The following is a 19,795-nucleotide window of genomic DNA, read 5'->3' as shown; positions in this document are numbered from 1 at the left end:
TCCCATTAAACAACAACCTGCCCTGGAATTCACACACAGTGGAGCCTGTCACTAAAGTTGCAACACACTGATTATTTATGCGTGACTTTGTTGGAACTGGATCTTTTCTGTCCATTGACACATTCTGCCGCTTTTGCAAGCAGATGCTTTCAGGGGTTTATCAAGACACAGGCCGACGGAGAAGGCAGGTGTCCTCAACTCAGGTAAGTACGCCAAGTGCCACGTGGGAGTGGGATCAAGTGTTGAGGTGGATCAAGGATGTTTTCCTTAAGACACTGACTACTGCTGAGCGTGACAATGAGCTACCAAATAAAACAGAATAGCTCAAAGAGATTTGTCAGTTTTTCAGTATTCTGTTAGAATTTAAAGCAAAACTATGCAGTCAATCCACTTTAAAATTACAGTCTTTTTCCCAATTGTTTGTCTCTGGGAGAATGGCACTCCTGCAAGTGACACAGCGCCCCCACCTGGCCTGGCTGAAATAGGGCTTAGGTGGTGCATGCCTTTCTTGGCTACTTCCCTTTCCCCTTTCGCATCGTCTGCCAGCGTCTTGTTTTTAATCTTTTTCTTTACCAATATGCAGAGACTAGTGACCTTGCTAGCGTCTTATAGCCAGCTAAGAGGTGTTGATGTTGGTGTCTAAATGTTGCCATGAGGTGGGGAACGTTCAAACAAGAAGGTGTCAGCCTGGCAACTGCAGCTACACGGTAAAGTCCCTGAACAGGCCAGCCAGGTGAGCTGCGTCAGTTCTTTCTTTTGGAAGTCAATGAGCCCTTTTATCACTCTAAGGAAAAACTATGTTGTGCCGCTTTAAGTCATTGTTTATTCCAGAAACAACATTTCCTGTAAGATCTGCAACTTACAGCCCTAAACACTGAAATCCCACTGAAATCATCCATTTGATGGAAAGTGTTGTTCCCACCAAAATCTTTAAAGGATTTTTACCCTTAATCTAAGTGGAGCCTTAATGGTGCCAGGAGTCGATGAGAGGCTCCATCGTTAAAAAAGGCTGATCAGCATTCAGCGGCGTGTTAGCATGCAGCCTCTGTCCTCCAGAGCTGCGCCGGCTCCCCGCTAAAAACGGGCCCTTGTGCTCCCAGCAGGCTTCCCTGTTTTATTTACATCTTAAGCGTTTTGTCGGCTCTTCATCCAGAGCGGCTTAGCAGGAATCAGCAGTCTGATTCGGGCGTGTGATTCAAGGACGCCCCTTAAAGGACACAACCTGATTAAATTCATAATTCCTGTTTATACCACTGTAGCTTTAATGCCGCACCACCTGGCTGCCTTTGATGTGCCACTTTTTTTTTTTGTAAAGCACAAGTGATTCAACTATTCATAAGCTGGTGTTAGCAGGTACACCAGATGCCATGCAGCTGCCACGGAGCCGAGGGTAGAAACTCTTTTCATGTTCTCTGTTTTTAGGGAAGGTTTCAAGGGGGAATCTCACAAGAAACCGCCTTGGCCAAACTGAAGCTGGATATGGAGGCTAGAGAAGAGGGCAGCATGTGTGTGTGTGAGAATGAGTGTCATAGATGGTCGCAAAAGGTATCGCTATCAAATGTTCCAGAAATAATTTGTAATCCTGAACATGAATGCTGCATCCCCGCAATTAATTATCCAAACACAAAACAGGTCACCAGAAAAAAAGCATATTTAGCCCCCTGTTAACAGCTGTCTGCAAAAATGCTTCCTGTCAAAACCAGTGCTTTGTTCGGGCATTCCACTTTTTTGAGGGCACCACAACAAGGTGGTGTCAGAGGGTGGAAGACTTGGCCGTGGGGTGGAGTCATCACTTCCCAGAGTGTTGGGGAAAACATTGGTAAAGTTAGATTTGTATATTGTTGGACTTTTAATAACATGGCGAGATAATGTTAATAGGTTTCTCAGGGACAGCTGGATCTCCTCCGTCCTCAACCCCCCCCCCCAGACTGTGAAACATATTTGCATTGAACTCGAGCTCCAGGGGGAACAAACGCAGCAAACAAAAAGAAGTAAATCAGTCGTTTATTGGAAGACGATCTTGAGAGCAAGATATTCCAACTGATAACACTGAATTGAATATATGACATCATATACAACTCGATAGAATAGCAATGCTCAGCCACGAGGGCCCTTCCGTGGTTTTCAACATCGACGCACTTCTCCGCCACTGATTGGATCTTCCTCCGCGGCCCCTGTCGCCGGTCCTCAGCTGTTCTGGCACTCAGCGGGTAACACAACAAACTCAGCCTCGGCCTCGTGTGCTTACAGTACTTACGATCATGCTACAATGTGTACTGTTTTTGGTGCAACCAAATGCGTGGAGTAGAAAATAACGATACAAAAAGAGACACGTTGCCACAACGACGTTAAAAAAAAGAAGGATGAGTCGACCCAATAGCCCTCTACAAGCTGATCTTTAAGATGACTTGTTTTCAAAACAAAAAGCTCCCCCGCCCCCAAATTGTATTGATTGATATTGCACTTTCTTAGGATTTTTGATATTTACATGTTTTTTGTTTATAAGAGAGATTGCTGTCAGATTTACCGTAAAAATGTACTTTAATCTAAAGGCAAGAAACACTAATGAAGCTACCTCTTTTTTTTTACTCTGGAAAATAAGTTCCAGTCAGTTTATTCTTTATTTTAACCCTTTGAAAAACGAATGAGGAATGGGCATGAACATTTGAATTCTCTCCGACACAACATGTAGCACAGTTTTTGGCTGGTTAAGAAAAGAGAAAAAAATCTCTATCCTTAAACCTACACAGAGAGAAAAGTAAAGAGCAACAAAGACGGAAAGAAAGGAAGATGGCACATCCAGGACTTATGGCAATTTCACACTGAACGTCTGTCAAAGTCAGAAGGAGAAAACAGCCCTCATGCTAAGCTTACGTCATTTTACATCGTCTGGTTCGCGAGGGAAAAAAAACAATCATTTCAAAGCCCGTCAAAAACTGGGTTGTTTTCAGCTCTCGTCTCTTTGAGCGCGTCCTTTCTGCAGGGGAGCGAGAGCCCTGCCTCATTAGCCGTCTCCTCCTCTCTCTCCTGTCTGTCTGTCTGTCGCACTGCCGGCAAAGTTGAGGACGCGGAAACCGTCCTCCGGCGTCGTCTCCTCGGCAGAAAACGCTCTGGTGCGACTACTGCTTCATGGTGTTCCTGATAGTCCACCTCTGACCGGAGCAGGGCTGCAGCACCAGCAAGTAGCCGAAGTAAACGTTAGCGGGCACGACCTCCAGACAGCGTCCGCTGGCTCGATTGACGATGGGCTCGTTCTGCGGGGCGGAGACGAGAGGAAACGTCAGAGCGTCGGCGTCAAGGATGTGACAGATTTCCGTGGAATTGTGGACAAACAACAGAGAACAGAGTCTGCTACAGGTAATTTAGGTGGTGCTTTGGGAACCTTTCAGATCAAAGAAAATCTCCCGCTGTTTCTTCCCTGCTTGAGCTCACACTGCTAAGAAAATAAATAAAAATAAAATTACGACACCAATGGGGAAAAAAAGACAACATTTTTCAGTTTGAAGATTGAGATTTGAGCCAAAGACACTGAAGGACATCAGACAAGCCTTCATCAACACAGTCAGTGTTAATAAAAGTCTCAATTGCAATTTGTCACATATTTAGAAAATGTATTGCACAAGATTCCACTGATTAATTCCAGCAACAGGGTGAAAAAAAAGAAGATGGAGGTCTTCAGCTCCAGCTGCAGAAGAAAAACATCTACCAAAAAATAATTCATCCCCTCTGTAATAACTGTTCTGAATAGCAAAAAATAATCTGCACTCTTTTGTCTGTGTGAATGCGTTTCAGTGTATTTTTTTTATATGTTTTTTTTTTAAAAGACAAATTTCTGTTACTGAAAAACAGACAAAGTTTCTATCTTCTTCTAAAGGAAATACCTGAGTGAGTGACCTTTGCCCTTGACCCTTGCCCTTTGTCCTTCTCACCTGCGAGAAGTGCCACGTCCTCTGCTTCAGGCTGGCCACCTTGTCACAGTTGAGCAGCTGCGGGAAGCTGCTGATCTGATCGTCCACCACGCAGCGAGTGTCGTCCCCGGTGCTTCCCAGCGGGCCCAGGAAGAGCTGCCCGTCTTTGGTGTAGCGACCCAGCTGGGAGGGTTTGAGGGGGGGGCGGGGGAGGGGGATCACACGGCAGCGGTCAGAGGGTCCAAAAACAAAGGTACGGCAACAGAGACTGTCTACTGGATCGTGTATCAGGACACTATTGACAAACGTGTTGTGGCGTCCATCCTGTACCTGAGGACCCCAACCATGGCAGGGGTGCAGGGTGGCCGTGTGGTTCTCCTTTATACCCTGATCCATGCACAGGTGGCCCACTTTAGAGTTACGAATCTGTGTAAAGATAAAGCAATTTTTGGTTCAGGCAAGTAATAATAATTGCAATAGTAATAGTGGTAGTAATAATAATAGTAGTAAGTGTTTTAATTACTTACTATCATAATATTAAGTAGTTTTAAGACATGATATTTTGTTGTAACACACTTGTTCTCTGCAAATCCCATGATATATTTTTTCTCACCAAAACACTCCATCCATGTGCTCCTAGCCTGGCCACTCTGTACAATTTTAGAACCCATTCAATCAAAAGTCAAAAGGTTTGCCCACCCCTGTTCTAGAGCCACATGTTCAGGAACACACTGTAATCCAAGCACGTCCTCCGAGTGCAATGCTCCTCTTTTTATGTTCCAGTCCCGCAGGATTCTTCCCCTTCCGCCGCATCTGGTCTGACTCACCTCGCCGTAGAACAGCGTGTCGTTGTACCTCCTCATCTCCGGGTAGACGTTGTCGAGGTACCACTCAAAGCTTTTACACTGCAGACTCTTCCTCAGCGCGACCCTCTGAGAGACGTCTCCGTAATCGATACCGTGGTTCTGCAAGGGCAGAGCCACTCATTAGGGGGAGGAAGTCTTTGCTTTGCAAGAGGCCAGCATGGACGGTTGATGGTCACGATGTGCAATTCACTGTTCATTTGCCATCAGAAGGAGCCCTTTGTACTTTGTGCCGTAAAATTGAAGCAGTATTTCTAAATCAGAGTCACCTTTCACCACTACTACCTGCTCTGGTCTTTGCATTGCTGTGCATTGCTGTACCCCTATCTCAATTATCCATCCCTGACTGTTTCATCTTGCCCAATTTTAAATATATTAACTGCACCGTACATAATTGTTTTTGTTGTATATTACTGTCTTCGTGTCATATTTGTTTGGGTAGTACTGCATTAACTGTCTCCTTTTTAGTGTCACTGTCTGCCGGTTTCTGTTGCCCACGTGGATTTCTTGTATTTTTGCTCTAATTTTATGTCTCCTGTGTGCCTGTTTTTATATACTATGTGTTTTTAATGATTTTTAACTTCAGGCCGGAGGACTTTGAAAATCAGCAATTGAAAATTAGCCTCTGGCTAACACCGACACATTGACAGGAATGTAAATGAATGTTGATTTTCCTCTTCAAATTAAAAAAACAAAACAAAAAACCTTTATTGTTATTACTGTGTGCAACAAAATTTGGACAGCTACTCATTTATGATGGTGCCTTTAAAAGTCATTACAATAGTTCAAATTATATCCATGTAAAATAAAAATGCAGTAATGCAGACATAGATAACATTAAATAATGCCAATGGGCACAATGTAACAGTTAAAGAGTTCAAAATGAAGAGAATTTAAACAGTAAACAGTGCAATGGAGAGTGTAACAGTTTTAACAGTTAATGCACTGAAAGACCAACTTTATCGTGCACTCAAGCCGCCCTCCCTCTCCACCTGCGCTCACCTCCATGGGGATGTTCCAGGCCAGGTAGACGTTGGACTTGTACTCGTCCATCCAGACCTCGGCCACACGCAGAGCGTTGCGCCGCGTGTGGAAGGCTATGTTGCTGTGGTAGGGCTTCTTCATCCGCGCAATGTGAGCCACCCGCGAGCAGGGCAGCACCTCCATGCTGCCGCCGCACAGCCACACCTATAGGTTAGTGGAGGGGAGGAGGAGGAGGTGGTAGAGGAGGACAAGGCAGGGAGTAGTTTGTTTGTTTTTTCCCTATGTCCAGCCAGGGCCATCATCCAAAAGCAGCAATAAAGTTCTAGACCAGTTCTTGCTGCTGCTATATGGGACTTGTGTATTCTGTTCCAAAATTCCTAAAAAATACCATCATCCGTGAAATAATTAGCATGCTGTGCTGAGCTTTTGGTTTGGTTTCATTTGTTTGGGAGAGGAAGAGTGCAACGGCACCCCATGTGGTGAAACACGGTGATGATGTTTGGATTTAATCTACCATCATTTAATAAAGCTAAAGACAAATGCATTGTCAGAATAGCCGGTTGGAAAACATATTATCGTCCGAGACGAGGCGTTTTTGTAGTTGTCGCTCCGCATCTTTGACTTGATTCGTCTTCATTTGTTTTGCTCTTCTAATCGGAGCTCATTGAACGTGAACAAATGAGCTTTTGTTTGATGCTGAATGATTTATTGCGAAGCCTCCCCTTCGCCAGCGAGTGCCCTCTAAAGCACAGACGATATCGAATCACTGTAGCCAACACGTCCTGACATTTGCTGCGGTGTTAATGGATGTTAGCAGACAAAAAGCTACACAACGGCCGTGCAGATGTGTGTGTTAGACAGGATTCTTTTAGCCGCTAACATGACGGTTGTTTGGCTGCTTTGTATTGGAAGTCTTTCCTCTAAGACGGTGCCATAGAGCATTTCTGATTGTCATAAAATCTCAATGATCAGAGATTTAGAAGATTTTCAATATTTTCTCCTTCTCTGAATCAGAAATCCATTGTCTCTGTTTGACCCATATTTCTTTCATAGCCATGCTGTGAGGTGCACAACAGCACGGACTCTGGGGGGGGGTTTAAAGGGGCCTCATTCATCAGTGGTGCCACACGACGGTGGTCATCGCTCCACTTGAAACATGCAAGGGGGAAAAAGGGGAGTTGGATGCAGCAGAACTGGGGAGGAAACTGGATGTCAAACAAACCCTGATGCCCAGCTCGATGTTTTCTCCGCCGTAGACGTCCATGCCAGGGTCCAGCAGGCCGAGCTCGGCAAAGTAGTCGCGGTTGACCACGAAGGAGCAGCCGATCATGGCAGGAGTCCTGACGAGAGGGAGAGAAAATACCATGAACTTCCCAGAAATGAGGAAAATATCCATCCTTGATTTCTTTTGCGTGCTGATTCTGGGGGCTTGGGTCCTTCACAGTCAGTTTGTTTACATCAAACCTCCGAACTCAACCCCACAGCATGCTGGATTTTCATGTTTTTTTGTGGAAAGCTGTCAAACACAGGGCTAAACATGCTGGGTGTTTTTTTTGGAGCTTTGAAAGTGCTTTTTGGATGCTGATTTGTGTGAGGACACGCTGGTACTCTGCAAACACTGGCGTTGAAGGTGCATCTTCGGGGATCCAAACCAAAGTAGTTTGAAGTTTCCCTGCACTTCTGCACATCGACTGCCTTCACCCATGAGCCACCTTTTTCTCATGCAACCGCCTGCGTTGACTTGCCTGATGGGGGCGGACGTGTCCCCCTCGTCCCACCACTGCTTGGGCGGGTTGATGTACATGCACCACAGCTCCCAGTTGTAGCCGTGGCCCGAGTTCTCGTAGCGCTCCACCTCAAACGTGTCGTGCTTGATGTTGTCGATGGAGGGGAGGATGATCCTCTTGCGGTCTTCTTTGATTCTGGCCAGAACCGGCTCGGCCCTGACAGGAGCGTAGACGCACACAAACACACACGCGCACATTTAACCGACACAAACTTTACAAAACAGATGCTGGACGCTGCTCTTCAGAGCTGCGCTCCCTTTCAAACGGTTGTGAAAATCCCTCAAGTCGAACCGGCTTTATTACTGATTCTATTTGATTCAGCTCAGTGCGGCTCTGCAGGGCATGTATCTGTTTACTGTGGGCATGAACCATGTGTGTGTGTGTGTGTGTGTGTGTGTGTGTGTGTGTGTGTGCGCATACTCAAAAGTAAACACGGAGCCGCGAGAAGTGAAAGGAGGCCCGGCAGGAGGGGTTGTGGGCAGGAAGAGGGAAAAAATGGCTTCACTTCTTTCCGTTTGATCAGCCGCTGCTATTTGAGGCTGGAACTCAGTGGGGCCGTAACACACTGGCGGGTTCCTAAGCTGTAGAGTACCAGCGTCCACACTCACCAGGACGGGGTGAACTCCACGTGGGCGTCGAAGAATCCCGTCACCTCGGCGGTGGCCACCTTCCAGCCTTCGATGCGGGCCCGGATCAGCCCCTCCCTCTTCTGGTTCCTGACGATCTTCACCAGGCCCGGGTAGCGCTTGTTCACGTACTCCTCCAGCGGGCCCTTCAGCTGCTCTGCAGTCCGATGGGGGCAGAGAGACGACACGTGGTGCGAAAACGGGAGATGTGTTGTTATTAAATGAAATGTTTCCATCTTGGATGCTTCTTTGCTGTTTTTTTCTGGGAAGCCTGCAGCTGCTGCAGTTTCTGCAGCCCTCTGCACTTTCCAGCTGTGGATAAAAAGCCCTTAGAACCGATGTCATAAAACGGATCATTTCTCCACCTGCTTGATGTCCCTACCGAGGGGAAAGTCAGGACTGATAGTAAAACCTTTTGTGGCACTTGGACACTAAAAATAGAATTTTCTTAAATGAACTGCATTTTCAGAAAGTAAGAAAAAAAATTGGCCAAAATAAATGTTCATTACCAACATTAAACTGCTTTTGATTCCATGATGAAAATGTTATTCTATTCTATACTTTAAAAAACGATATAATTTTAATTTGCGTCTCTTCTTGTAAAGGCATTCAGATTCAGATGCATTCAGAATGTGCATCAAAGTGGTATTTAGTATAAATTATGATGCATCAGATACTGGAAGGATTGTATCGTTCTGTTTTTGCTTCTCGGAGATGAGTCATAATCCCATATGGGATGGGATGAAGACAGGAAAATAAATATTCATTCAGTGTTATATTAAGTTAGAAACACTCGTTATTGCTAAGCAGGTAACAACCAGTGGGAGTTTTTCCAAGGTCGGCTGTGTGATGACGATGGCCGGCGACGGTCACTGCATCACATCACATCAGGCCAGAGACAAACAAAATCCAACTGAACCAGAAGCATTTCCACAAACACAGCACGCTAATCACATTACAGAGTTATTGTACTTTTAGGAAGAAAATGATAAAAAAAAAAAAAAAAAAAAAAGACTAATGGATCATTCACAGGAAAGAGACGGTGGCATAAATCCAACATGACGTAAACAGCAGGCTCTCTGGGCTCCGAGCGGCACTGCTGCTCCCACTTTGATCTCCAAATCAACCCGTCAGCCTGTTTTTCCCCCCTCAGGACCCAAACAGTCGCAATGTTTTCTCCTCTGAAGCACGCACACACACACACACACACACACATACACACACACAAAACACGTCAGCCAACTCTTTGCATTTTATGCTTTTAAGTATTTTGCTGCTTATTTATTTCATTGTGAGTGGCAGTGTGTTTGTTGTTTTAGAGATGAATCTGGATTGAACTGGACTGGACTCTCTTCTTCACACACACTCACACACACACACACACACACACACACACACACACACACACACATACACACACACACACACACACACACACACACACACACTGAGAGGTGCACATGGCTGAGCCACTGTCCAGGCTGACTGGTGCAGGATGCGACAGCGCAGCGGTGAGTCTTACTTATTTCTTTATTTATTTTGCACGCCCCTCCCTCCCTCACTCCATCCCTCCATTCTTCCTTCCCTTCCTTCCTCCCTCCCTCCCTCGGCGATCTGTTTCCCTGCTGCGATGGAGAGTCGGCGGCGTGAAGGTGTTAATGTGCCGCAGCGGTTTCTCCTTCAGACATCCTTCATGGCAACACACAAGCCATTTTCTAACGTATGTGTTCTTTTTCCCCCTCTTGTTACTGAAGCATTAAATCACTTTGAGTCTCTGATCTCATTTGCACATTTTCCTCTTAGGTGTGATTGACCTTTTTTTTAAATGCTCGTATTGAACCTCTGTTAAGCACCTTGAACTGACTGACATTTTTAGGAAATGTGCTACACATAAAAAAAGAGAAAACTGAATTGAACTGAATTTGTGTTGGTGGAAAATCACACCGAAATTTAACACCAGACAGTGATTTGAATGAAGCCAAAACCTTATTCAAGTCATAAATGTATTTGCCAAGGTTTAAAACACAGTTTAGTCTCTACATCGGACTCTAATCAAAGATTCAAATGAGACTCCTTCATTCATTGAGGCTTCGATAATAACGCGCTTCCTCACCATCGTTTCTTTCTCTTTCACCGCCGTGTTCCCTCTGCCGGCCTTAATGTCTAACCTTGTTTGTGTGACACACTCTGTCTCTCCTCCTTACCATCTCTCCCTGCCACTTCCTCTGAAGCACCGATTTTCAACCTGCTCCTTTATTCCCTCCCTTGCTTCTTCGTCACAGTTCCTCCTCTTCTGACTTATAAACCTTTTTTTTTTTTTTTTGTTATTCTGGGACTTTTCCCTTTCCGTTTTCCAGACTCTTTTCTTTTCCCCCTCGCTCCAAGAAAGGTGTTTAGTGTGTTAGCCTCCCCCTTCTCCTCCGACCCCCTCTTCCTCCTCCTCAGCCGCTCTCTCTTTCCTTTTCGTCACAGCCCCTCCCCTCCGTCTGCCTTTCTGCCCCCTTCATCTCACAAAGCCCAACTTGGCAGCCCTGCTCAATAAATAAGACAGGGACATCTTGACTGTGACATCCAATTGTGGTGCCCCGCCTCCTGCCTGCCTGCCTGCCCTGCGCAAAGTCAGAGCCATCAGTCACTTGGGCAAATGCTGCTCCTTTCAAAGCAAACTGGCACGGCTGGAGTGGAGGCGGCGATGCTCGTCGCCCTGTAAAAGCCTCCATGGCCTCGTTTGAAGTCTGACGGCACGTGCGCGGTGACTTATGTGTACACGTCCTGTGAAATGTGCATTCACAAAAGTACATGCATATTGAGCAGAGGCCCTCCCACACACATTTCTTTGCATAGCAGTCTTATGTTGCACGTTATATTTTATTTATTATTATATCTGCTGTTTAGTTAGCAGAAATAATAATAAAAAAAATTATCTCTAGAGTTAACTGATATCTCGATAGTTAATTTTTTTTTATCTCTCCTGTACATATATATATATATTTTTTTATATATTTAGTATAATTAGCTGTTCTTTATATTGTTGTTGTTTTTTTAAGTGCCAACTACACAAAAGCAAATTCCTTCTCAGTGTAAAACCTTGGCAATAAACGTGTTTCTGATTCCGATTCGAGCACCTGTCAAACCACAGCTGTCAAAACCCGTGTCAATCTTGAATGTGTGAGATGTGAGGATGAGTTGTTAGAACCCTTTTGGTCTCCAAAGGAAAAATAACACACGTAGAAGAACTGAAAGGTAAATGCGTGTTTTACGGAATGCAAGTGAGGCAAATAGCATGAAAATACACCAGCGGTTTTTTTTGTATGGAGGAAAAAAAAAAACTTTTGTCTTTCAGAAATAACTTCTGTGGCCTGACTTAAGCAGCCTCTTCCCTCCCGGGACACAAACCATTCAAACGAGATAATCATCAGCAAATTTCTTCATCTGTCAGTTTGTCTGTCAGTAGAGAGTCAGTCAGGAGGTAAAAACAAAATTCACATCCTTCAAGCTGGTGAAGTTAAAGCAGCTCACCAGCGATGATGGGGGATTGTTTCTTTGCTACAAATGAAATAAAACAACTCCTTTAAAAACTCTGCTGCAGTGATATGTGTAGTGTATACCTGCAAAATGGACTGAAGTACCATACAAAACAATCAATCTATATGTGATGTTCATGGGTTGTTTCTGCTCTTTTAGGAAATCTGGTCTGGTGCTCTCAGAACAGCCTATAGGCCCGTCTGGTTACTATAAAGTGAGATTTAAGAGATTTACTGTAAACTGGGGCACTGTTTGACACTAATTTGGCATTACTGGTAATGATAATATTGAGATAATTTCCTGCCCTGTAGCTCATAACCATAATTTACTTTCCCCCCATACAAAAGATTGGACATTGAGCTTCCTTAATGCTGATGGCTGCATTTGCCTTCTTATCTCTTTCAGCATGATGCCAAAATTGTAACTGAATTTGATGCGCACTCGTAGCATCATTCTGGCAGCCCAGGAAAGAAAACACAGCGACATTTTTACCTTTTGGGCAAGAAAATGTTCTTTTTTTTCTTCTACTGACCGTCATCGCTGTTGTCATCCACCAGGATTATCTCCTTGAGCAAGTGGGCAGGGGTGTGATTGACAGCGGAGTGGACCGAGCGCAGGATCACCGACAGGGCCTCGTTGACAAAGATGAAGATGAGGGAGATCTGCTGGAGGTCCCTGGGGAAGCTGACCTTTCTGCATCTGCAGGCGGGACGACACGCCAAGACGACACTGTTAGTTAAAAGGCCAACACGGTGCCCACCCAGCAGCAGCTTATAGAGTCCTTTTTTCTGGGGGGGTGGGCGGCTGAAAAAATGCTTTTAATTATTCTCTCCACAGACTAAGATCTTGTTTTTTTTGTTTTTTTGAGAAATTGATTTAGCTATCAGCAAGAGACGAGGCAATCAAAAGAGTCTGCTCATGCTCTCTCAACCCATTATCATTAGCAAGCATGTAGGAGAGTGTATTTACCCGTAATGTGTGCCCTGGTCCACGGTTTCAAATGAGAGAAGAGATGTGAGTTTCAGTGGAAGCTCTGGTGGTGGAGCTTTATGAATTAATTGCATTAGATGACTGTAATCCTGCAACGTGTCTCTGTGGAGCCGTCGCCTCCTCTCCCACCAGCTGAATCTGCTTTTTTCTCAACGTGTCGGCGGCAGATAAAGGCCTGCGTTTTGTTTTGCTGTTTTTGTTTTTTTGTTTTTGAAGCTCCCTAATGAAAAGGGAAGATGCACACTGACGCACTGGCGGCAGAAGTTGCAGGAGGTTTAAAAAAAAAAAAAAAAGAAATCAACGAACGAAATTATGATTACAAGCAAAGACTGTATGCCATCCTGTATTTTAGATGCTTGTCTATGAACTCCACGGAAGAAAAGTCCATCCTTTACTTCCTTCACATGTTCCACAGTGCATTTGCAACTCACACAAAAGCCCGGAAACACTTTCAGAAGGCTGCAGATGCTAAATAAAGGCATTCATTCGGTGTCCTGGAGGCTTTCTTATTTTGTGTGTGAATATAACATGAGGATCTAAATGAGGAGAGTGCGTGTACACTGAAGGTGGCAGATACAGAGGAAGTTATGGAGGCAGGAAGTGAGAACAGAAGGAGGCGGGGATGGTGTGAATCAGTGCAACCGGCGAGGCAGCGAGGCTGATCACAAGTGCCAAGGTGTGAACTTGTCACATTGCAGGCACGAGTTGTGACTGTGAAAGTCTGCCTGTCCCCTCATGGCTCCTCTCGCTACCCGGCAGGTTCTTCTTAATTATGAGCTGCTCCATAAAACCCACAAACTGCTGTGTGAAATAAGTTGCGTTCATTCTTCATATGATTTGCTGAATGGACAGCCCCGGCGTTGTGGGCGGGGCCTGCTGAGCCACCCCCTCTCATTTGTGAATTACATCCTTCCAGACGTCACGATCAATTTCCATCGCTGGCACCGGGTAACTTCAAGCATTAGCGCTGACCTCAGACAACTCTTTCATTTTTGCTCTTCCAGCTAAAACGCTGGACATTTTTCAGAGGCGTGTGCATAAAATATTGGTCACCACATCGTGTATGTGTGAGAGCAGAACAACAAAAGCCAAAAATGATCTTGTTTGAGGTGCAGTGCTGCGACTGATTCAACTCCTGTGGAATTTGTCACAAGTTTATTTGTGAATGTGATAATAATAATGGATTGGATTTATAAAGCGCTTTTCAAGGCACCCAAAGTGCCATTCTTCATTCACACCACATTCACACTGGTGGTGGTGAGCTACAAGTGCAGCCACAGCGGCCCTGGGCCAGACTGACAGAAGCATAGCAGCCAATCTGCGTCAGACGGCCTCTCCGACCACCAGCCAACATTCACTCACATTCGTGGGTTAAGTGTCTTGCCCAAGGGCACAAGGACAGACTGGGATGGAGCAGGATTTGAACCACCAACCTTTCAGTCATTGGACAACCCGCTCTAGCTCCTGAGCCAGCTGCAGTCACCCCAATATATTTTTCTGAAATTCAGTGTGTCATCCCATGTGAAATTTAATGTACATCAAATTAAACCATGATAACTTTGAGCGAGTTTTTGCATTTAAATGCACAGTTAATTTGACTTTACGCGGCAGCATTTGTGACGTATTAAGGGAAACAAAAAAATACAGCAGCATTTGTGACGTATTAAGGGAAACAAAAAAAATACAAATTCCATGTGTTTGCAGCACTTTGCAGTGCTTTCACCGCCGCCTCCTGCTGCTCTCACAGTGCACAAGGACCTTCAGCCGAGCGCAAGAGACTCCAACTTCCATGCTGCTGCTGCTAAGCCTGGAGATATCACACCCCAGCACTCCTCACACAGCACTTTGATCTCGCCAGCATGAAAGCCACCACCACATCCCCCCCCACCCCCCCACCACCACCACCCCCACGCCCCCCACCTCCCCGACCAACCCCTCGCCCAAAGTGACAAATGAGAGCTCTGGATTCTGATGCCTCCGCTCCGCCACCAAACATGCGCACGTGCACACGGCTGGTGGTGACGGACGACGGGCCGAGGGCTTTATTATAATTGCTGACTTTGGAGCGGAAGGCCTGTTACTCAACAAGCCGGTGATGTGGGGGCGGCCCAGAGACAGACTCTTTCAAATAGAGGAACGCTGATGGAGAAATTGCGCGTCGTGTGAGATTATGGGCGGCGCGCGAGGGTTGATGAGCTCGCAGTCGCACTGGTGGTGCGACTTTGTCACTAACGAGTGAAAGCGGGGAAAGGGGGGCACAGAGGGAGAACAGCAGCGGGGCACTACAGAGCCGAGCCTGCAAATTTTTAATGATGACACCAAAGTTGTTGTTTTTTCGGGGGCTTGGCGAGGGGCAAACTCTGCATGGAAGTTTTGACTTTCGTCCCAACTGGCAACGTTAGGAGCGTCATTTAAATTTAAAAGGAAACTTTAACTGTAGACACCCATGAAAAACTTCAGCGTTCAGCATCATCGAGCAGCAGGACAAAGAAAAAGGGCAAAGAGTTTTAAATTAAACTCGTTTATGTGAATGTTTGGGGTAAAATCACATAAAAGAGCAGCAGCAGATGGATGGAGTGTTTTGGTGGTCCACCTTATGGGAGAAAAAATATATCATGGGATATGTAGAAAGGATTTGCTTTCATCAATTGAAAACAAAAGCATTTCCAGTAAAATCTCTTTGTGTTTGAAGCCTCACGGTATTTAGCTCTTTATTGAAATGACTCTTTAAACACTGAAAAAATGGATGAAATGCAGCTATTTTATGACTTACTTACTATTAAAATAATTTCTTCAAGTTTGGCGGGCCGGGTTTTAAAAGCTTAACGGGCCGCATAAGGCCCCCGGGCCGTAGTTTGCCCCCTGCCTGCGCTAGATCACTTTAAAGGTTTCACACTGGGCCTATAAAGAGACCTAATAATAATAATAAAGATTTTAAGAAATAAAACAGCGAGAAACAGAGACTTTTACTGGGCACATATGAGGAGGTTTCAGCAGGAAGCAGAGTCCGAGTGGGTGTGTGGGTGTGTCAGTGTGGGTGTGTCAGTGTGGGTGTGTCAGTGTCGGTGTCAGCTCAGATGTTCTGCCCACTGATCCCACACACGGCTGCCAACGAGCCATTTACGGCCGGGCAGGAGTGAGCCGGATGAGGCCGATCGGCGGATGCGAGCGGGACCTCGGGTGTTCGGCCCGACTGAAACAAGGCAGCACTCCATTTACACGTGGTGAATAATTCAGGGGAAACATGCCTTCTGACAAGCGGTGCCCGGCTTGTCTGGGTTGATGCAGGACGTTTTATGAATGAGTAGCTTGCGAGGGTGAGAGTTTGACACGTCATCCAGGGAGGATTTATTATCCCTGTATTTATGTACTTGAATTATTTATTTTTATCTATATTGTCAGAGCTTTGTTGTTAACCCTGCAACTCACTCTGGCCTGTCTGCAACTCTGATTACTTCTACTTCTCTCGCTCTACATTTTTTGTATTCCCTTCTCACCTCAACTGGTCATAAGCAGATGACCTCGAACCCTCTGGAGTCTGGAGCTGCTCTAGGTTTCTTCCTACAGGGCAGTTTTTCCTGGCCACTGTCGCACCTTGCTTGCTCTGGGGGGCCCAGTTGGTTCTTTCTCTGATTGTACAAAGCGCTTTGAGACGCCTTTGGATGTGATTTAGCGCTGTACAAATAAAAGTTGATCTATTGATTGGTTGATTATTAGGATCGTTGAGTGACATGAAGGAGTTTGGCCGCCGGTGTACTCACTTGCTGGGGCGGTGGTCGGGTATGTTGCGGTCCAGAGATATCCGGTCGCTGAGGTAGGCGTTGTAGCCGTACTTCTCCCTCAGGTATTTAGCGTCGCTCTCCTCGGCCGGCGACAGCGTGGCGGAGAGGCCTCCTCTGCCCCGACCCCCGAAGCCCTCGATCAGACCCAGAGATTTGGACAGACCTGAGCGAGGCAAACAAGATTACTGGTCAAGATCCTTCAGACCCGCCGGGGAGAGGGGGGGGGCTCTCTCATCACGCCGCCGATGCAATCTGCACCTAATCTGATGTCCCGCAGCCCCTCCAGTCGATGGTTCCAGCCTCGAGTGGTCACACAGCACGCGGACGGACGGGCGGACAAACGGCTGTTGCAGTTTTGTCTAACATTTAATACAAGAGTGCCTTCAAAACGGGGGCTTGACGGATAAAGCGTTGCCTCGACTTGCACTTGAGATCAAACACTCCAAGAGTGGAGTCACCGCAAGTTTAATTTCTGTGCAACAATCTGCTAATGATGCTTCAAGGCGTCCCCCTCTTTTAAGTTGGATAAAATGAGATTATTCTTCGCGGGTCTGGGTGTGTTTGTGGGCAGCGGCTTTAGGATCAAAGTGATTTATTTTTCCTCCCCCTTTAGCGTGAGAACAGTATCTAAAAGCTTTTTTTCCTCTGTAGCCAACCCTGCCCTCTGACCTCTGGTGGCACATTTGGGATTAAAATTCCTGTGGAGGAGGAGGAGAAGAAAAACCAACACTCTGCATCTGCACTTGTAAGAGTTCTGCTGCGGAAACATCTGCGCGTACCGTTCAGCTGCCTGTACACCACATCCTCCAGCGAGCTCAGCCTCTTGAGCAGCACCTCGTGGCTGATGCTGGGCCCCTGCTGCGCCGTCCCGTTGCTCCGGGGCCTCTTCCCATCAGCCGCAGCAGTCTCCAGACCGGCGGCCGGGACGCTGCGTGTGTTGCACTTGGCCCAGAAAGTCATGAATCCCGCCATCGCGAGCACGTTGAGCACCAGTAGGACCCTCCATCTTCTGAAGACAAAAGCCATTAAAAAGAAGGACAAGTCGGGGCTCCGAACAGGGAAAGTGGTGGCAGTGGTGGTGGAGGAGGTGGGGAGGACCAGGAGTGATGATGGGCTCGGATTCAGGGCTCCGTTGTGTTGCACAGTGCGGAAGGCTGCAGGGAGAATTCAACAGAGTGATTAAAACTCAGAATTGAAGCTATCGAGCTAATTTAAGGGCATTGATTCAAGCAACAACTGCTCTCACCACCGGGGTTATTTTAGGGTTGCATTCCCCTTCTGAGCAAATCCGGGGCGCCCGGCTATCCATCGGCTTCCCAGCCGTGTCACCACCTCCGAGGAGCCCGCCTTGGACCGGAGATCATTCAAACGAGGTGCTCATTAATAATTGATCAGCACGGTGATGATCAGCGCCGGGTTCCTTTCTTACCTCAGCCTACCTCCTCGCGCCGTCTCGCACGGTGATGCCACCGAGGGGGGAGTGCGCGTCTATGCGGGGAAATCCGTGCGGGTATCCGTGCGCGATGGTGGTGGTGGTGGTGGTGGGGGAGCCCTTTCCCCTTCAGTCAGCCTCTCTGCTGCTCCCCAAGAGCCTGATCCCGCATCGCCTTCCAGCGACGGACGGACGGACGGACTGACGGACGGACGGACGGGCGGTCACAATGAGCCGAGGAGGGCGGCTGTGCGCAGGCAGCAGCAGCGGCAGCGGCAGCAGCGGCGGTTGTGGAGACGCAGCATCCTCCGCGGAGGATCCCGGAGAGACGCAGCCGAGGCGGAGGAACGCGTCCTGATTTTTTCGCTCCACTCTCTGCTGCTCCGTCACATTTCCTCCCCACGTAGTCGCCGGCGCATAGCAACGTTTTCCTGTTTTTTTTGTTTTTTTTCTTCTTCCTCCTCTCTTGTCCTCTTATTCGCGCACGCCCTTCCTGTTTGTTGCGCCTCGTTAGTTTATTTCCTCCACGGCGATGCTCCGTGTAATAAGGGGCGCAGTGAAAAACATGGAATGGATCCAGCAGCGGTGAGACTTTTCGCAGCAGGTTGGCCGGATGGTCGGTGGGTGGGTGGGCTGTCTGTGCGCAACGCCCAATTACAATGAAGCGTCTTCTAATATCTACCACTGGTTCCCAGTTGGGGGAGTTTCTTTGGTCCTTCAGAGGTCATTCAATTGTGTCCTTTTCTGAAAAATCCCACTGATTGTCACTATTTGGCAATATTTTAAATGTCAATTCACAATTTGTAAGCAAAGGAGGTTCGGACATGAACTGAGGTGCTGCTTCTATTATGTAGGTTAATTTTATTGTAGTGCACATTTATTAGTCGTCACAGAAAAATGAGAGTTTGATCCAAACCTGGAGCCTTCCTGTGTGTTTGCATGTACTCCCTGTGTGCTACATAGATTCTCTCAGGTGACTCACGCTTCCTCTCAGTCTCTTCGTTTAACCTGCAACTCTAAATCGTCTGTGTTGTCACTGCGATAAAATGGTGACTTTGTCCCGTGACAGCAGGGAAAGGGCTCTGGCACTTCGACGACCTCCACCTTTGATGGATGTCGATGCAGTTGTGCCACGCTGTCCGAGCCGACAACCATCTTCATTGACAATGAAGGGCTTGTGATAGTCTGCAACCCCCGGTTTCAGGCCCCTAATGCATTTTCCATGCCTTTGAGAGGTTGGTCCACATTATGGACTTCACCCCCTACACAAGGTGCATCCTGCATACTACAATAACTTACTTGTCCTCCTTGCAGACCCCGCCTGTGGATTGATTTAAGGACCTTCTTACCTTTGAAAGTGGAAGCTACTGAACACCTGGATGGTGCACAAAAAGGAGGTATGAGGTTCCTAAAATGACAGCACCCTAATATAGAAAGCTGTTCTCATCATCCACAGATAGCGATGGGAAAATGTACAATTGTGAATCACCACCAAATTTGTCCATTGTTGTAGACTCTTGGTGAGTCGCCTTCTGGGTCCTTGTCCCGCTGAGATGAGAGAGGGTTTGTTAGTCTTACTGTAGCGCAGTGTGTTGGTGTAGGTGTGAGAAACAGGCCCTCTGCAATGTCGTTGCTTTCACGCAGATGGCGGATCTATAATTCTGGCGCATATGAAATACACTTGGGCTGTGAGTGTGCTCATAAAACTCTCAGCAGATGAAGGTGCTCACGGGGAAATATTTTGAGAATATACGACGTGACACCCCGCGGTTTGATTTTGTCCCCTGAGGGGATTTATCCTGTGGAATGAAAACAAATGAGCGCAAAGCCATGTGATTTGCAAAATTGCAGAGACATCACAAAGTGAGGAGAAAATACCTCAGAGGTGGCTGTGCATC

At 46.7% G+C, this 19,795-nt stretch overlaps 1 protein-coding gene across 2 annotated transcripts; it reads right to left on the bottom strand.

The window, feature by feature from the left end:
* Nucleotides 1–1,986: 1,986 nt before the first annotated feature.
* Nucleotides 1,987–18,494, bottom strand: galnt17 (polypeptide N-acetylgalactosaminyltransferase 17). Of its 2 annotated transcripts, XM_076036596.1 has the most exons (14): nt 17,895–18,494; nt 17,712–17,812; nt 17,245–17,619; nt 16,445–16,628; nt 12,226–12,392; nt 8,151–8,325; nt 7,501–7,698; nt 6,978–7,095; nt 5,774–5,959; nt 4,736–4,873; nt 4,239–4,334; nt 3,930–4,091; nt 3,383–3,433; nt 3,118–3,254 (listed from the first exon to the last, which is right to left on the bottom strand). In XM_076036596.1, exons 3-13 carry the CDS (start codon nt 17,489–17,491, stop codon nt 3,386–3,388), a joined length of 1,719 nt encoding a protein of 572 aa, XP_075892711.1. In that variant the 5' UTR covers nt 17,492–17,619; nt 17,712–17,812; nt 17,895–18,494; the 3' UTR covers nt 3,118–3,254; nt 3,383–3,385. The 2 variants fall into 2 exon arrangements, with proteins under 2 accessions (XP_075892710.1, XP_075892711.1); XM_076036595.1 differs by lacking the exon at nt 3,383–3,433 and having other exon boundaries at nt 1,987–3,254; nt 17,895–18,492.
* Between the last annotated feature and the right edge of the window lie 1,301 nt (nt 18,495–19,795).

Source organism: Nelusetta ayraudi, unplaced genomic scaffold (genome assembly GCF_046127955.1).
Source record: "Nelusetta ayraudi isolate G7.1 ecotype Tasmania unplaced genomic scaffold, CSIRO-AGI_Nayr_v1 ptg000048l, whole genome shotgun sequence".
Taxonomy (NCBI): domain Eukaryota; kingdom Metazoa; phylum Chordata; class Actinopteri; order Tetraodontiformes; family Monacanthidae; genus Nelusetta; species Nelusetta ayraudi.
This window is presented reverse-complemented; position numbering and strand designations above follow the sequence as displayed.